Source organism: Lepidochelys kempii, chromosome 7 (assembly GCF_965140285.1).
Source record: "Lepidochelys kempii isolate rLepKem1 chromosome 7, rLepKem1.hap1, whole genome shotgun sequence".
In the NCBI taxonomy this organism is placed as follows: domain Eukaryota; kingdom Metazoa; phylum Chordata; order Testudines; family Cheloniidae; genus Lepidochelys; species Lepidochelys kempii.
Window position 1 is genome coordinate 102,611,226 of NC_136386.1, and position 18,373 is coordinate 102,629,598.

The window sequence follows — 18,373 nt, forward strand, 5'->3', positions numbered from 1 at the left end:
CAGATCCCACCTCATCTAACATCCCATCACAGGCCATTGGGCCTATTTACCATGAATATTTAAAGATCAATTAATTACCAAAATCATGTTATCCCGTCATACCATCTCCTCCATAAACTTATCGAGTTTAAGCTTAAAGCCAGATAGGTCTTTTGCCCCCACTGCTTCCCTTGGAAGGCTATTCCAAAACTTCACTCCTCTGATCGTTAGAAACCTCAGTCTAATTTCAAATCTAAACTTCCCAATGACCAGTTTATATCCATTTGTTCTTGTGTCTACATTGGTACTGAGCTTAAATAATTCCTCTCCCTTTCTGGTATCTATCCCTCTGATATATTTATAGAGAGCAATCATATTTCCCCTCAACCTTCTTTTAGTTAGGCTAAACAAGCCAAGCTCCTTGAGTCTCCTTTCATAAGACAGGTTTTCCATTCCTCGGATCATCCTAGCAGCCCTTCTCTGTACCTGTTCCAGTTTGAATTCATCCTTCTTAAACATGGGAGACCAGAACTGCACACAATATTCCAGGTGAGGTCTCAATATTCTTGTATAACGATACTAAAACTCTCCTTATCTCTACTGGAAATACCTCGCCTGATGCATCCCAAGACCGCATTAGCTTTTCTCACGGCCATATCACATTGGCGGCTCATAGTCATCCTATGATCAACCAATACTCCAAGGTCCTTCTCCTCTTCCGTTACTTCTAATTGATGTGTCTCCAGCTTATAACTAAAATTCTTGTTATTAATCCCTAAATGCATAACCTTACACTTCTCACTATTAAATTACATCCTATTACTATTACTCCAGTTTACAAGGTCATCCAAATCTTCCTGTATGATTTCCCAGTCCTTCTCTAAATTGGCAGTACCCCCCAGCTTTGTATCATCAGCAGACTTTATTAGCACACTCCCACTTTTTGAATTCTGTTGCCAGCTCGGTCTCTCTCAATTCCCAGTCCAGGCTATACCTTCTTTTGGAAAGGAAAGTCATCTAAAGACAGGCATATGCATGGGGATGGTTTTGCCATAAAGAACAATATTTCTAGCCAGCTTTTAAAACTCACTATGGGTATTCACAAATGTCTCATGACTTTTTGTCTTAAGCTTAGTAACAACCAGTATGCCATGGTCATCAGTGCATATGCTCCCACACTTGACGATGATGAAGACAACAAGGAGCAGTTTTACAGTGCTCTTGATTCAATCTTCACTGACACAGCCAAGGAAGACCAGCTCATCTTCATGGATGACTTCAGTGCAAGAGCTGGACAACACTCTGGAGAGGGACCATTGGGAAAGAAGGGTAGGGAAAGTCAAGTCTAATGGCATTCTCCTCATCAGCAAATGTGTGGAGCATGATTTGCTTATCACAAATACCATCTTTAGACAAAGGGACAAATATAAAACCACTTGAAAACACCCAGGTTCCAGACACTGGCATCTTCCTGATTACGTCATCGTCAGCGCCCATGATCGTACTGATGTCCATATTACACGAGTCATGAGAAGTACAGATGACTGCTGGACAGACCATCATTTGGTCAGATCAGTCATGAACATGTGGCTTGCACCAAAACACTGTAAACAACCTAAAGAAATGAGGAAGAGATTTAATATCAAAATCATGCTAGTCCTGAGACCCCTCACAACACCTCATCGAGAGTCTATTTGACCTACCTGACATCATCAATGATGTCCAAATACATTGGGAAGAGTTCAAGACCATTATTCACAAGGCATATGAGAGTTGACTGGATACTCCATTCACCGCCATCAGGATTGATTTGATGAGAACAACAAGGAAATCCTAGCACTTATTCATAAGAAGAGAAGCACATTTTTCACTTGGCAAAATGAACTCTCTAACCAGCAAAAATGAGACTTAAAGTTGTTGTTCAAAGAAGGCTGCATGACATCAAGAACCAGTGGGGACAAACAAAGGCTGTGGAGATCCAGAGCTTTGCCAATCAACCTGATATGAGAAGCTGCCACCATCGAGTCCATTCCTCAGCATTCTGTAATAGAATCTCTTGCTAGCCCCCCATTTTCTGAGGACGTTTGGCATGCCATCACTCAGACTAGAAACAACAAGGCACCAGGCCTAGATGGCTTTCCTTTGGAAACCTTCAAAGCTGGTGTAACAACACTTGTGAAAAAACTTCAACTTCTTGTTAGAATTTGGGTTAATGAAGAAATTTAATCCGACCTAAATAATTCCTAAAAATGGTCACAATAATGGCAAGAGGACAAGTCAATGTGCAGGAATTACTGAGGCACCGTTTTCCTCTCTGACATGATTTTCGTTGCACAACAGATCCAAGAGCAGTGTAGAGAACAACACCAGGTATTGTTTATGGCATTTATTGACCTAAGGCCTTTGATTCCATTAATCATGCAGCCTTATAGAAGGTGCTGTCTAGGTTTGGTTGTCCATTGAAGTGCATTCATGTTCTCAGGCTGTTTCATGATGGGATGACCACCACCGTCCTCTGTAATGGGTTGGAGATGGACTTGTTCACCATCCGTACTGGTGTTAAGCAGGGCTGTGTTAGTGCCCCGACCATTTCTTCCATATATTTTGCTGTGATCTTGATTCTTATTCATGACCGCCTTTCTTCTGGAATTGGGATTGTGTTATCACATGGATAGCCAGCTCTTCAACCTGCGGCGTCTTCATTCTGAAACTAAGGTCACCAGGCTGTTATTACTGACCTTCATGATGCTAATGACTTTGCTATCCTCGTGTACAGCGAGGCTGACTTACAATCCACCCTAGATCTTTTCTTAGGCGCCTATCATAGCCCAGGACTTTCCCTCAATATTGGGACGACTAAGGTGCTCCACCAGCCAGTCCCAGAACAAGTTGTCCCCGTTCTCCCATCTAATTGTCAGTGGTAATGAACTCCTGGAAAGCACTGAAAATTTCCCTTACCTTGGTAGCCACCTCCCCAGACAGCCAATCTTGATGTGGAGATCGAACATAGGATCCTTTGTGCCAGCACATCCTTTGGAAAGTTGCTTCATCGTGTCTTTATGGACAGAGATCTTCAGATGGAAACGAAGATCCTGGTCTACAATGGAGTAGTCATCCCCACTCTTCTTTACGTTGCGAGACATGAGTGACATACTGAAACCATCTTCAGGCTCTGGAATGGTAGCACCAGCGCTGCCTTAGGAAGAGTCTCCGTATGAGAAGGGAAGATTGTCACACTAATGCCAGCGTTCTCTCTGCAGCTAATATCCACGCTGCTGAGGTGAAGATTATGAAACATCAGCTGTGCTGGGCTGGCCATTGTGTGCGGATGGCTGATTCTCATCTTCCAAAGCAAGTCCTCTTTTCTCAGCTTAGTCATGGTAAGAAGACCCACGGGGGACAGAGGAAACGCTACAAGGACACCTGAAAGTCTATCTTATGAAGGGAGGCATTGACCCCACGAATTTGGAAGAGCTGGCTGGCAACAGACTGAAATGGTGTTGCATCGTACATCAAGCCTCATCCCATTTCGAAGAGGATTGCCTTGCTCAAGAGGCTGAGAAAAACGGCACAGGAAGAAAGAAATTGCACAGCATCCCGGCCAGCAGTTCTACTCTCTCCAAGCAATCATGCATCATATATGTGGAAAAGTCTGTAGAACACAGATTGGATTCCACAGCCATCTGACATCTTACCACCGACACTCCCCCCCGCAGACATCATCCTCATATCAAGTGATAGCCGACAATGATAATATACACACGGCGGTCTTCTAGAATACTCGCTGATCAGAACTTTCATGTTCATTCTTGCAGAACATGTCTCTGTCTCAGTACTGTATGTTTTCATATTTACCTCACAGTGTGTAATATATCATATTTACTAACACTCAAATCACTACTTTTCTGATGGCTTCTTAAGGAAAGCCATCAAGTAGCAGGGATTCTGTCCAATTACCCAGAAGAAAATTTAAAGAGAGTTTTACTTCAGTGTATACATGGTGAACAATTTTTATTTCCAACTAAAAACCAGCACATCTTTCTTAATAATGTCACTGGGAGGAAGGAAAGTAAATACAGAAGAGATTTTTTGCAACTGAAGGAATCAGAATGAAATACAGGCAGGGGAGGAGGTGATGGCAAATGTTTCTCTCTGCCTGTTCCCTCCTTATATCCCGCCCCCAACCATTCCTTCTAGCCTCTCCATCCAGTCTGTCTTCTGAGCAAGTTCTTCCTTCCCTTCCATTTCAAATGCATATGCATCCAGGAACCTCTTTGATAGACAATGCTGCACAACTTACTTGCCTGTCTTTCCACAGAACTGTGCACATGCTAAGATACAGCAGAGTGTTGTACATTCCAAATATCCCTGTATGAGACATTATGGGATTTAGATGCTCTGATTCCACTACATTACAGCACAAACAATATGTTGCATAGGTTATCAAGGTGCACATCAAAAGGCCTGCAGGGTACCAAATAAGTTTATGAAAGAAGTACAAAGTGGGACGGAGGGAGAGAGAGTCACAGAGGCAAAGTCAGGAAGCTGATGTTCACCAGTCAAAACGCTTCTCGATCCACATTTCTATAATTGAAAACAATTCAATTTTAGTTTCACTGTAATGTCTATAGGCATTCTATCAAAGCACATCAGAATGAAGTGATTAAGTGTGCTTTGATAGATACTGAAATGAGAAAAGTAGAGCGTACCACCACTTTCATGGTTTGAGCCCAAAGTTTATCGAAGTTATTTTACAATATCTATATTCTTTATTCCTACAAAAGGAAATTTATTAAAATGAAAATGTTTTGTTCAAAATTTTTCCCAAACAATTTTTCACTTTTGACTAAATGAAAAGAATTTGCCCCCCTCCTACTTGCCCTCTTCCTTTAAAAGGTTAAAAAGGAAAACCGGGGGGGGGGGCGGTGGAATGGGGAAAAGAAAAAATGAAGATTTTTTTATTGTCAAAACCAGATTTTTCTCCATTTTTCCATCAAAATAGGATAAATTTTGTACAAAAGCTCCATTTCATTCATAAAAAGGTTTCCCAGTTCTAATAAATCGTAATCCGTGATAAACAGCAACCCATCCAAACCTCGAATTAGCTGGCAGGTTTATTTGTCAAAGTGCTCAGTCAGTGTGCTGTACAGAAGAATTTGAACAGTGTACACTTAAAAACCATCTGCAGACAATTTTGAAAAGAGAGAGGCTCTGACAAAGAAACAGAAAAGAAAAAATATAAATAAAGCCCCAACACTGATTAAATCAAAGCCATCTTTGGAAATGTCTTAAAATGGAAGGGAATGAGTGGAGTGTGACAAGCTAGCAATGTTCACCTCAATCACCCCACTCTATAATCAGATGTTGATTCCACTTGGAAACAGCTAGGTGGGTCATGCTAACTAGAAGAGGTAGCTGATTTCCTTACCAAGGAATATAACGGAGATAGGAGGAAAAAAGATCTATGATGTGGGCTGAGCAACTCTGAAAAAGAAACTAAGGAGCAGCTAAGCCTAAGGTGAGGGGCTTCAGCTAAACTTTAGCTCTCGGAAGGGAAAGAGACTGGACTCCACTGAGTATGTGAACTATGTTCATTGAAGTAGTTGAGCAAGGCAACTTGTTGCACCAAAGGCAAGAGAATTCCATGCCCCACTACAGCAAAAATATGATGCCTTGTCCATGTTCTTATGTAAGATGAGACAATGGGACTCCTAAAAGCCAAGTGACATCAAGCAGAAACCAACACTTGAGAATAATTAGTAGAACTGAGTGAAATTCAGAATTTCTGTCCCATGGAAAACATTTCTTTTCATCTCAAAATCAGACAGAAAGTTGACGTTTCAAAAAAAAAAATTGTTGAATGAAAATGCCAAAAAATTTTAATTTGGAAATGTTGAAATATTTCATTTACAGAGTTTGCTCAAACTCCCCCCATCACCCATGTCAACATTCTCAATCAAATTTTGGGTTGTTGAAATTATTTGAAATGCTTAGAATCATTTTAGCATTAAACCACATTTTCCCACTGGAGTACATTGCCTCCTGGGAGTTGTAGTTTAAGACCCTTTCTTTCATGTCTTTTGGACAAAATGAAATATTCTGATTCAGGTCGAACAGATCCTAAATCCAATATTTAATTTCTATTTGACAAGAAAAAAAATCAAACTTTTTCCTTTAAAAACTTCAATTTTGCAGAACTGCATTTTCTGTTGGAAAATCATTGCAATAGAAAATTTCCAACCAGCTCTAATAATTACTGAAGGATGGATGCTACTAGGTTTATAACCAGGTCTCTTGTGAATTTGGGTCTTGGTATCTCAAGCAACGTTTCCCCCCATTAAAATTTTTAGAAAAGCAGCTGAATTTAACATTCCCCACCCCCCACACACACACTGAAAGTACAGTCGTTTGTATACATGCCCACTGCACACAGAACATGTTCATAAACTTCTATTTCCATGTATGTTTGGGAAGGAAGAAAAGGTCATCTTTAACAGCTCTATTTCTTAACAGATTTATATTTTAAAAGGACCTCATTGCATATGATTTTACAAGGAAATTGTCAGTTAAGCACAACATCATCTTTTCTAGCCTGAAGGAGAATAGCAACAAGATGAATTCCATGCAATTTTCTGTTAAGTAGATGATTATATGGAAATGAGAAAGTGTGATCCCAGTGCTTCAAGGTGAACAAGATAAACTCTTTCTGTCAAGGATATCTAACTTAGAAGAAATAATTGAACTTACATTGTTTCAACCATTCCAGAATCCTGTCTTAGCCAGCTAACAAACTACCTGAGAAATACCTAGGTCACTCCAATATATGAAAAAGCATATGAATTTTAGCATCCTGCTGTAGTTACGAATCAAATGGCAATTCCATTCTAAGTTTGTATTTTCCGTAGCTAATGAAGAATAAACAAACTATTTTTAATTTAACAATTCAAACGTCTCAAAAATATGATCCTCATTAAAGAACATTGCTTTGCTATGTGAGAAAAAAATTGGTTGGTAAATAAAGTTAGTTACAAAGAAAATAATCAACTGTGTATGTACTATTTTCCTTATAGATTTGAGTGCACAGAGTGTAATTACATTAATAGATTCCAAGGCCAGAACGGACCACTATGATTATCTAGTCTGATCTCCTGTATAATTCTGGCAATAGAACTTTCCCGCAAATTATTCCTAGAGCATCTTTTATAGAACATCCAATCTTGATTTTAAAACAGTCTGTGATGGAGAGTCCATCACAACCTCGGGAAGTTATTCCAATGGTTAATTATTCTCTCTGTTAAAATTTTACACCTTATATCCCATTTGATTTGGTCTAGATTCAACTTCCAGCCATTGAATCATGCTATACCTTTCTCTGTGAGACTGAAGAGCCTAATATAAATAAGTGTTCCCCATGTAAGCACTTAACTGGTATGTCTACACAGCAAAGTAAAACCTGCAGCTCACCTGTGCCAGCCGAGTCAGGCTCACAGGGCTCAGGCTGTTCCACTGCTGTGTAGACTTCTGGGCTCTGGCTCGGGCTGGAGACAGTCCGAGAGTTCAGGTCCCAGCCCAAGCCCAGAGATCTACACAGCAATGAAACAGCTCCACAGCCCAGGCTCCACAAGCCCGAGTCAGCTGGCATAGGCCAGCCGCAGGTTTTTCTTTGTTGTGTAGATATACCCATAGATTGTAATCAAGTCACCCCTTAACTTTCTCTTTGTTAAGCTAAATACAATGAGGTCCTTGAGTCTATCACTATAAGGCATGTTTTCTAATCCTTTAGTCTTTCTCTTGGCTCTTCTCTGAACCCTCTGTAATTGATCAACCTCTTTCTTGAATTGAGGATACCAGAACTGGACACAGTATTCCAGAAGCAGTGGCACCAGCATCAAATACAGGGGTAACATAACCTCTCTACTCCAACTCAGAAGTCCCATTTACACACCCAAAACTTCCAATATCCCTTTTGGCCATAGTGTCACACTGGGAACTCATGTACAGCTGATTATTCACAACCCCCAAATCTTTTTCAGAGTCTCTGCTTTCCAGGATAGAGTCCTCCATCCTGTACGTACGTTCTTTGTTCCTAGATGTATACATTTACTCATATTAAAATGTATGTTGTTTGCTTGAGCCCAGCTTACCCAGCAATCCACATTGCTTTGTATCTGTTACCTATACTCTTCACTATTTATTGCTTCCCCAAGTTTTATGTCATCAGCAAACTTTATGATTATATGTTTCTTTCCAGGTCATTAATAAAAATGTTAAATAGTGTAGTGCCAAGAACTGATCCCTGCAAGACCCCACTAGGCACACACACATTTGATGATGATTCCCTGTTTACAGCTACATTTTGAGACCTATCAGTCAGCTTTTAATCCACTGAGTGTGTGCCATGCTAATTTTTATATCATTCTATTTTTTTAAAATGAAAATGCCATGTGGTTCCAAGCCAAAAACCTTACAGAAGTTTATTACTTCAGCATTGTTGCCTTTATAAACTAAATTTATAATCTTATAAAAAAAGATGAGACGTTACTTTGACAGGATCTATTTTCCATAAACCCATGTTGATTAGTATTATATTACCCTCCTTTAATTCTTTATTCATCAAGTCCCATATCAGCCACTCCAATATACTTCCTGGGATCAATATCAGATGGACCAACCTACTATTACCCGGGTCATCCCATTTACCCTTTATAACTATTGGCTCATCTTTAGCTTTCTTCCTGTCTTCTGGAACTTCCTTGCTGTTCCAAGACTTATTGAAAAAAATCAACATTAATGGTCCAACAAGCTCTTCACATAGCTTTTTTAAAAGCTTGGGTGCAAGGTATCCAGACCTGCTGTTTAACATCCTCCTGAGATATAGTTAAGGTTAAGATTGTGTCATGGAAGTCACAGAAGCCATAACTTCCAGAGACCTCTGAGACATTTTCTGCTTCTGCACTGAGGTATTGGGGCTGGAGCTGACAGCAAGAGGGGGCCCCCTACAGATCCCAGCTACATTGGGCAGCAGGTGGGGACCCGGAGCTCCAGAAGCGGTGGGTGCTGGACCCTCTTCCCTCCTCCCCCACCCCCATTTTGTCACAGTTATTTTTAGTAAAAGTAAGGGACAGGTCACAGGCTTTCATGAATTTTTGTTTATTGCTCGTGACCTGTCCATGACTTTCACTAAAAAGAACCATAACAAAATCTTAACCTTAATGATAGTGCAGTGGAAAGAGTGTTATATTATATGACTATATCTGTGTTTTCCCCAAACACAAAAAACATTTATTGAACACTTCTGCCTTTTGATAATTCTACCTTTTCCATCTAGTAATGGACCAGTACCAGTGTTAGGATTCTTTTTGTTCCTAAATCACTTTTAAAAACTCCTTCTTATTGTCCTTAACTCTGCTGGCCACAGATTTCTCCCTGTGTCTTTTTGTTTCCCCAATCAATTTTCTACAATCTTTAGCTTCTGATTTATATTTATTTTCAATGTCCCTTTTTTTCCATTTGTTAGGGGTTTTTTTTATAGCTGCCTTCACTTCCCCTCCAAACCAGGTTGGCTTTTTAATCAATTTAGCCTTCTTCCTCAGTTGTGGCTTTTTGGTCGTTTAATAAAGTGTTCTTAAATAATTCCTAACTCTCAATCACATTTTTTCTGATTCCCAACCCGCACAGCAAGCTATATTTAGATAGTCACTAGAAATCCACGCTAAAAGTCTCATGAGCGTTCTCTCCATACTTCTGAAATCTTAAGAAAACTGCACATGCTACAATGTTGAGAAAATAAAGCTAGCTCAATACAAAGCTTTATTTTAGCATGGATTTCTAGTGACTCTACCTATAGCTTACTGTGGGGCTTGGGAGGCATGGATATAGGGTAGAGAGAATATTGCCTGCCAAATATGGTGTTAGAAACAGCTGAATTTTGGAAAGCAACTGATCTAAATATATAGCAGTTATATAGCAGAAATACAGTACAACTTAAAAAGCCACACAACTGATTTAATTGTCCTTCAGCCATATTAAGTAAAAATGTGTTCAAAACATGGTACTAAGTTTTGGCCAGGTATTTGGCAGCTTGAAACAGATTTCTATTACACGCTACTCTTCCCCGTCTTCCCTGCCCTTTGCCCCATAGCAAATCCTTAATCACTAGGCCAGAAACAGTACATGCTATGTCTATGAAAATTATTCTTTGATTTTTTTAGTTAATCTATAATCCAACACTGAGTGCATATAACAAACTCAAGATAGACAGATGCTTTGGTTGTCCTACTTTAGATTTCTTTTCTCAAGTTGCACACAGCTGGGAGCACTTGATGTTTACACTCAGGTCATATATTAAGATGGTAGCTTGTGTATTCAGAATGTGGAATAACCATCAGATTAATGCACATGTCCAGTTAAAATGTTAGCATTTTATTGTAAAAGCTCCATCTCGCATTTAAATCCATATTCAGACAGCAATGCCTCATGCCTTCTGAACTAGATTACAACAGCTGGCACTTATGTGCTGTATCCTTTATGGTCTTTATTGATTCATCAGTACATATTTTTAAATGTCAAATCTATAAGAAGAATGTTAAATATGTAATCTCTAGAGTGGAGGATTAAATCTGAATTCTTCAATAATGCTGGAAAAATCGTGTTTCATGCTGACTTTTAAGTGTTATGGGACAATTTGAAAGTCAGTGGTTTCTAAAATTCTCTTTGAAAGGAAAATTTACATGTCATCAGAGAAAGATACGAGGCCATCAGACTGACAGACAACACAAGCAATTAATAAAACACAGTGGTTCCCTAGAAAGTAATGCTGGCATAGTACATATAACTACCACATGCATAAAAGAGAATTTTATGAAATGAGTGATTTTGTTACTAAATTTTGAAACTCGTGGATTAAAAGTTAACTTGAATAGGTTCTTGGAAGCATTACTGATGCAATTTAGTTAACACTTAAGATAGTTCTTTTCATTCGCAGATTTCAAAAGTCCTTCAGAAAGGAGGATGCGTTAAGACCAATTGTCCCAGTTTACTAATAAAGAAACTGAGCCACAAAGAGGTTCCAACTTGCTATATGATTATTATTTGTATTAGCATAGTGCCTAGGAGCCTTGTTCATGGACCAGGACCCCATTGTGCTAGGCACTGTACGAACACAAAACAGAAAGACCATCCCTGCACCCAAAAGATTAGATTCTAAATAGTTCTACTTTAAGTAATAATGGCAGAGAACGGACGTCTCCGGACTCTCAGGTCTAGTCTCCGCTTTCTAGATCACACTGATTGATTAGCAAAAATTAAATAAAAACATGGTTAATTTCTTTTGGACTGGGAAAAGTATCTTTTAAGTACTTCAGTCAATCCAGTGGACAAGCTCAGAGGCTACAGAGAAGAAAGGGTGTCATAAATATAAAGGGAAGGGTAAACACCTTTAAATCCCTCCTGGCCAGAGGAAAAACCCTTTCACCTGTAAAGGGTTAAGAAGCTGGGATAACCTCGCTGGCACCTGACCAAGATGACCAATGAGGAGACAAGATACTTTCAAAGCTGGAGGGGGAGAAACAAAGGGTCCTCTCTGTCTGGGTGATGCTTTTGCCGGGACCAGAGCAGGAATGCAGGTCAGAACTCCTGTAAAGAGTTAGTAAGCAATCTAGTTAAATATGCGTTAGATTCTGTTTTGTTTAAATGGCTGATAAAATAAGTTGTGCTGAATGGAATGTATATTCCTGTTTTTGTGTCTTTTTGTAACTTAAGGTTTTGCCTAGAGGGATTCTCTATGTTTTGAATCTGATTACCCTGTAAGGTATTTACCATTCTGATTTTACAGAAGTGATTCTTTTACTTTTTCTTTTATTAAAATTCTTCTTTTAAGAACCTGATTGCTTTTTTCATTGTTGTTAAGATCCAAGGGTTTGGGTCTGGGTTCACCTATGGAGAGGGGGTGTAGTGCTTGGGGGGATATTTTGGGGGTGGGGAGACGTTTCCAAGTGGGCACTTCCCCTGTTCTTTGTGTAACACTTTGGTGGTAGCAGCTTTAAACCTAAGCTGGTAAGAATAAGCTTAGGGGGTCTTTCATGCAGGTCCCCACATCTGTACCCTAGAGTTCAGAGTGGGGAAGGAACCTTGACAAGGGGAAGAGTGACAGATTGGATAAGCTATTTTGAGGATGATTTTCAAAGGAATGGAACAGTTGAACAGGCTTAGAGAGGAAAAAGCAAATATCCGTTTTGAGACTACATTCTGTGTGTATGTCTCTTGCAGAGCACCATGAATTCAAGTTGTGAATTCCTTAAGTAACATTTATTCTTCATGTTAGAATTAGACCTGTAGAGTAGTTTGAGTGATATGGCTACAGGTGAGTATTTAATGTCCTTCAGATTTTCTCTTTAATAATCTATTTGACATTAAAGCTCTAATTTAAGAAAACCAAAAGTGATTTCTGTAGTTATGGGGGAGTGTTTTGAGGGGGAGTGTTGTTTTTAATTTGTCTGTCAGGGAAGTAGAGGAAAGGAGGTCTCTATCCACAATGGGCGTAAATAGAACACTGGAAGGTACACAGAGGTTATAAAAGAATAAAGATTAACATTAAAATAATTTAATGGAGTTCCATTAATACTGGTCTTTAAAAATATTTTTGGAAGGATGGGGGGCACATAATGCAACCACCAAAATGACGGCATTCTTTTAAATAAATTCTAAGTACTTCAAATGATTACCTATAAGAAATAAACACTTCCATTCACTGACTAAATATTTTCCCATTTAGTATAACCAGAAAGGAATTTTGCGGGTAAACAGCCTGTGTGTTACATTGTAATTTTCTCAAGTTAGGTTGACTGTATCAATTAATGGTTTTTCTTTGTAAAAGTGTTATACAGTAAAAGCTTTGTTATCGGGTATGTTGGGGGAATGGGGAGTGCTGATGAATCAAAAATTCTGGTTAACTAAGAGGGAGGTAGTTTGGGTCCAGGAGGGGGCACAGGGCAGGGGACTGGGGCATTGGAGGAGGGTGTGGGGTGCTGAACCTCAGGTGGCTCCCTGCAAGCGGCGACATGTCCCTGCTGCTCCGAGGCGGAGGCGTGGCTAGGCGGCTCTGTGTAGTCTGTCCGCCCGTAGGCACCACCCCCGCAACTCCCATTGGCCACGCAGTTCCTGGCCAATGGGAGCTGTGGAACCAGTGCTCGGGGTAGGGTGGGTTGGGGGCAGCGTGCAGAGCCGCCTAGCCTAGCCTTTGCCTAGCAGCAGCAGGGACATGTCGCTGCTTACGGGGAATGGCCCGAGGTGAGCACTGACTGGATCCGGCACCCCACACTCCCTGCTGCGCCCCAACACCCTGCCCTGAGGCCCCTCCCACACTCCCTCCTAGAGTCCACGTCCCACACCCGCTCTCACACTCCCTCGTGGCTGTTCCTCCACCTAGGAGCAGCAGGGACATGTCACCACTTCTGGGGAGCCACGCGGAGCCAGGTAGGTAACCTGCCGGCCCTGCCAAACAGACTATAAACCAGACTTTCAATGAAGATCAGAAATGCCGGTTTATAGATCTTTCCAGCTGGTAAAGTGCTGGATAACACAGCTTTTACTGTAGTATGAATTCCATATCCACTAATATTTATCCACTGACAGTTTGAACTATTTTATTTCACTTTCTGTATATATACATAAAATGTAGAGTTTTTATGTCGCACAAGAAACATAAATAGGCACTGAATAAAAACTTTTTTTCCATTTAAAAATCCATTAAGCATGTAAGAAAATTTCCCATAAAGCAGAAGGCAATTATAACAAACAAACAAACACTAACAGACAGATATTCTACTTTTTCCATAAATTTAACAGATCCTCCCATAATATGTTTGCTTCCTGGTGTGAAAGGGACATTCAGAGAAGTCTCTGATGCATTTCACAACAATATTAGATGGAAGTTACACACAGGGGAGGTAGGTAAGAGAAATACTATGAAAGCTACCTTTTGCTGATTTTTGAGATCATCACTGTAAAAAACCTTCAGCGCCCTTCTCCCCTTACAGGCAGAATCCTCCCCACCCCCCAAAATGCTACCATCTAAATAGTACAAATTGATAGCTTACACAATTATTATAAAAGATTATACATGTGCAATGCTTGCTAGTGAAACCTCTGTGGTTTACTGGAATTTCTAAGGCGGCTTTACAGAAAAGTAGTTAAAACACCATTGCTATGTCTTGTAATTGCACAGTAATGAGGCAATTAAAATGATAACTCAGCATTTTGGTGCACAAAAAAAGTAAGGTAAAAGCTGGCTTTTACATAATTTGGTTTGCTCAGCGTTTTCTATAGAAATGTTCATAGAAGTATACCTGAACTGAATCATTACATTCCCTCCCTTAATGATTAAATAAAACTTCTTCATAACTTCCAAAATTCCCTCATCTTCATGTTGCAAACAAAGTTGAAGAACACTAATTTTAGACAGTGTTATTTCCTATAGACAATTAGAGTTTTATAAGCAACATTAAAATGGAAAAAACAAAACTAAAGCTTTGGTTACAATGAACAGCAATGATAGAGGACAAAAAAAGGATAAAACAACCACTTGTAATGATGTCATGTTCTTATCTTTGTAGGCTTTCATATCGGACTGGTCAAGACACAGCTAATTGTGACACATGCAGGAACAGTGCATGTATTATCTATAGGTAGGTTAAAAATTCTAATATTCCCACTTTTTATTGAGTGAAAGTAATGATTTTATCCACCAATGCAAGATCAAATGTTATTCACTATTATAAATTGCTATTTCAACAAGAAGAAAGGAGAAATAAAAGACCAGAAAATTAATCTTTATTTCACTATAAAATTCAATGAATAAAATATTTTTAATATTAAAACTAAAATATAGGACATGCATATAATCCATGAATGAAGCAGATTCTTTTCACCTCTGCTTTGCAAGTTTAACTGGCTGTTTTAAGCAACACGCTATGACCTGGAGGGTTTTAGCGTAATTTTGCATCTTTCACCATTGTAAAGAAAACTTATACAATCTTACAGCACTACTCTTATTCAGAAAAAATACCCAAAGGTCCTAGAGAAGACCCTGAATGTGGTGGAACAGGTGCAATTGCACTGCACTTGAGGAGGGAGCAGAGGGGTTTCTGGCACCTATGTGCCACACAGCTGATCTTCATGGGAGGCTTCTCTGGAACTGCCATAGAACGAGTTGTGGCAGCAGAGAGAATGGGATCTGGCCATTGGATATGCATGTACCTATACTAGTGACCATTACCCCTCTGAAGTAGGGAGAGGCTGCAGAGCAGCTCTGCATCCCTAACCCACTCCATTTACACAGGCTGTAAGCCTATCTTCTACATACAAAATTACTTCAGATCTTAAAGTCAAACCAGTGCAAAAAGAAAGGAGTTTCCACTGCTCCCAGATCTCAACCTAAGCATCACCTAAAATTAAACAAAGCAAACAAAAACTTTACCTCGTAGCAATCACGTGAAATACTTTTTTTCCCAAACTGAAGCCCTTAATGAATTAATGCAAACATCATATTATTTATCAGGATTGCCATCACCAAAAAGTAATAGTTATTGTTCCATGGAGAGCGCTCACAAGCAAACTTTCTGCAGAGAAGGATATATGAAAGTCTACAGGTTTCTGCACAAAATCCATTACATTTGCACTGCAATGCATGTTTTATGTAAAGTTTCTCAGAAAAAAAATCCTGCACCTCTAGTTGTTGCCACTTCAGATTGACTTCTAAAATGAATAATTCTATATTTAACACACCATTTATGAACCTTTTGTGTAAGTGTTAAGATCATTCTTAACCATCATAAGATTCATCATTTATTTCTCAGGTTTATGATTTACAAGTAAAACTGGATTAACAATGTACCCCCCTCTGATGCCAAACTGTACCAAGCATTAATACTAGTGGGTTTCATTTTAATATTGCTGAGGGTATATAGCATTTTCTGTACTATGTGATTTGCAGCAAAATATTTCAGAATAGCTTTTCATAGCAATCCTGCATTAGGATTGAGGAAGTAGTATTGGCCAGACCTTATAGCACAGATCATAATCAGACAGGCATGCACTAGACGTGGAAAAATGACACTTCATCACCACGCATTCTGTACTGTAGATCAAATACAGAGAAGTCCAAATTAAAGTATACAGGACATACCTTGCTTGCCTAACTTGAATAGCACCACTAACTTCATTAGGATGAACCACTGCCTTCTGCATACACATGTGCATGTTTAATAACATTGCCGCTCACATGCTTCAAGTTAAGCATTGGGTTGTTTTCAAGATCACAACCAATTAGAATAAAGTAAGCAGTATTTTGTACCATCAGAGCAACTGATGGACAGCAACAAATTTGGCTATGAAATTAACAGATTTCTTTACCAGAACCTTTAACATGAGATGAGAGTTCTGCAACAGCAAGAAAGTTTCCAAATTTATTGTAACACTGGATGTTTTAATCACTAGAGAGAAATCAGCGTGCACAAGTTGTAAACATGCATTTCATACTACCTCAAAAACAAGTCTTATGACGCTAAATATAAAATTGTGGAAGACAGTTTGGATTTACTGCATACATAGCTTAATTTCTGCAGACTATCGTATCGCTTTGCTGAACAGCTTAAATCCAGTCTACTCTGTAATGAAGTGCTCCAACAATCAATGAGTGTGACAGGGCTATGTCATGACTTTTATAAGGTGTTTTATACTGATCACACAGTTATTGTCATCCCATTGTAGTGAAGGCTACATAAAACCATTGGATGTCTTCATGTATTGCAAGTAACATTAAAAACAGTGTGTCTCAGAATTAAATTATCATCCTATCAAGAACTCCTTTTCTGTCTCCTGTCCAGGAGATGCTTATGAAAGTTATTTCAGGGATTCAGGGAACTGTGTTCACAAGAAAATGTGCAACAAGCCTATTAATTATGAGCTAGCTTTTTACACCTCTTACTCAGTCATGCAGGGAAATAATGACTTGCACACCTCATTTCTCTACGTAGTCCTGTTCAGACTGTGACCCACAACGAGGGGGAGGAACTGGGGCTATTTACCCAATTTTCCCTCCCTGCAAACAAGTGAATGAAGAGTGGACAAAGAGCAGAAGTCCCCAGTTCCATCTTCTCTGCTCAGCAGCTACCTATGATCACGAACGTGGAGACAGGAGGGTGGTGAGGGTGCTGCTGTATGAAGTGGGGCAGAGCAAATTAGGTATTCTTCCTCTAAGCAAGGGGGGAGAGAAGAAGAAAAAGTATAACTAACACAGCCACAATTTGCTCTCAGATCAGCTCTGGAGACTGGGCAGCTGTGCACCACCCCTTGCTCAAAGCAGACTGCAAAATTAAAATCTAGCCTTAAACGATAAAGAGCTCTGATTTTGTTTCATCTGTTTTAAAAAGAAGAAAAATTAAGAAAACAGATACTATGTTTATTTCCAATAGACAGTTCCAACCACTCAGTACTTCCATTTCACATGCAACTAAGAACCATAATCACATACATAATGCAGTAGTGCAGTATAACAGTAATAGTATTGCACACAATAGTCTAGTCAGTGTACATCTACTAGAATTAACAATTAAGCCTACAACCCTTCAGGCAGAAAGGTTGTAGATAAGCATCTCTGATACAAAAAATATGGGGCATTAAGATGTTTATGGAGCAAGGATTTGAAGAACAAAATGACAGGTTAATTACCCTATAATTAGTCTCTATATGTAAGGGCCTGTCCAGCTCCCATTAAAATAAATGGGTATCATTCTGCTAACTTCAGTGGGAGCTGGATCAGGACTAGATGGTGCAATGTAGAAGGATGAACTTGCAATCTATTGTCAGTATCCTATATGCCTGCTGTACAATATACCGTAATAGTTCTACCACTGAAGTTAGCTAAATCACACAGCCCCTCCCTTTAACTTTACACCCATTATATTTATTATAATTTATAGGAAATTAATAGAGAAATTTACTCTAAAATGGTTCACTATAGGTGGTTCTGGTAACTCCATCTAAAGTGGCTTGATGCTTCCCATTACAAGACCCTGGTTTCAGTTGCTTATAACTTTGCCTAATTTCAATCATTTGGGCTGAAATTTTCAATGACAGGCAGTGTCTGAGATTAAAAGTTTTAGCAAAAATGCTTCACCTGTTTCAGAGATCAAGATTAGGGAAAAATATGCTGGCTGTGCAAGAAGACTGGGAGGGTAAGACTGAGATCAAATGAATAGCCCAGGGGAAAAGAAAGGGGAAGCTAGGCAAGGAGACTGAGATTTGGATCTGTTGAGAGGAGGGAAAAACAGGTACTTAGACAAAGAATCATAGAATCATAGAATATCAGGGTTGGAAGGGACCTCAGGAGGTCATC

General features: G+C 39.4%; 2 protein-coding genes across 6 annotated transcripts in view; one reads left to right on the forward strand and one right to left on the reverse strand.

Annotated features, from left to right (window-relative positions):
- DOCK1 (dedicator of cytokinesis 1) overlaps positions 1 to 18,373 on the reverse strand; it is a 551,011-nt gene that overhangs the window by 342,898 nt on the left and 189,740 nt on the right. The gene's annotated exons all lie outside the window — the stretch shown is intronic.
- The window catches only part of INSYN2A (inhibitory synaptic factor 2A), an 81,451-nt gene that overhangs the window by 40,960 nt on the left and 22,118 nt on the right, over positions 1 to 18,373 (forward strand). For 2 of the 3 annotated variants that reach the window (XM_073354953.2, XM_073354954.2), the window contains exon 3: positions 14,592 to 14,663. The exons of the other annotated variant lie outside the window; for it this stretch is intronic. In XM_073354953.2, the coding sequence (XP_073211054.1) occupies positions 14,592 to 14,663 (72 nt within the window). The remainder of the gene's footprint in view (positions 1 to 14,591; positions 14,664 to 18,373) is intronic. 3 annotated transcript variants of the gene reach the window in all.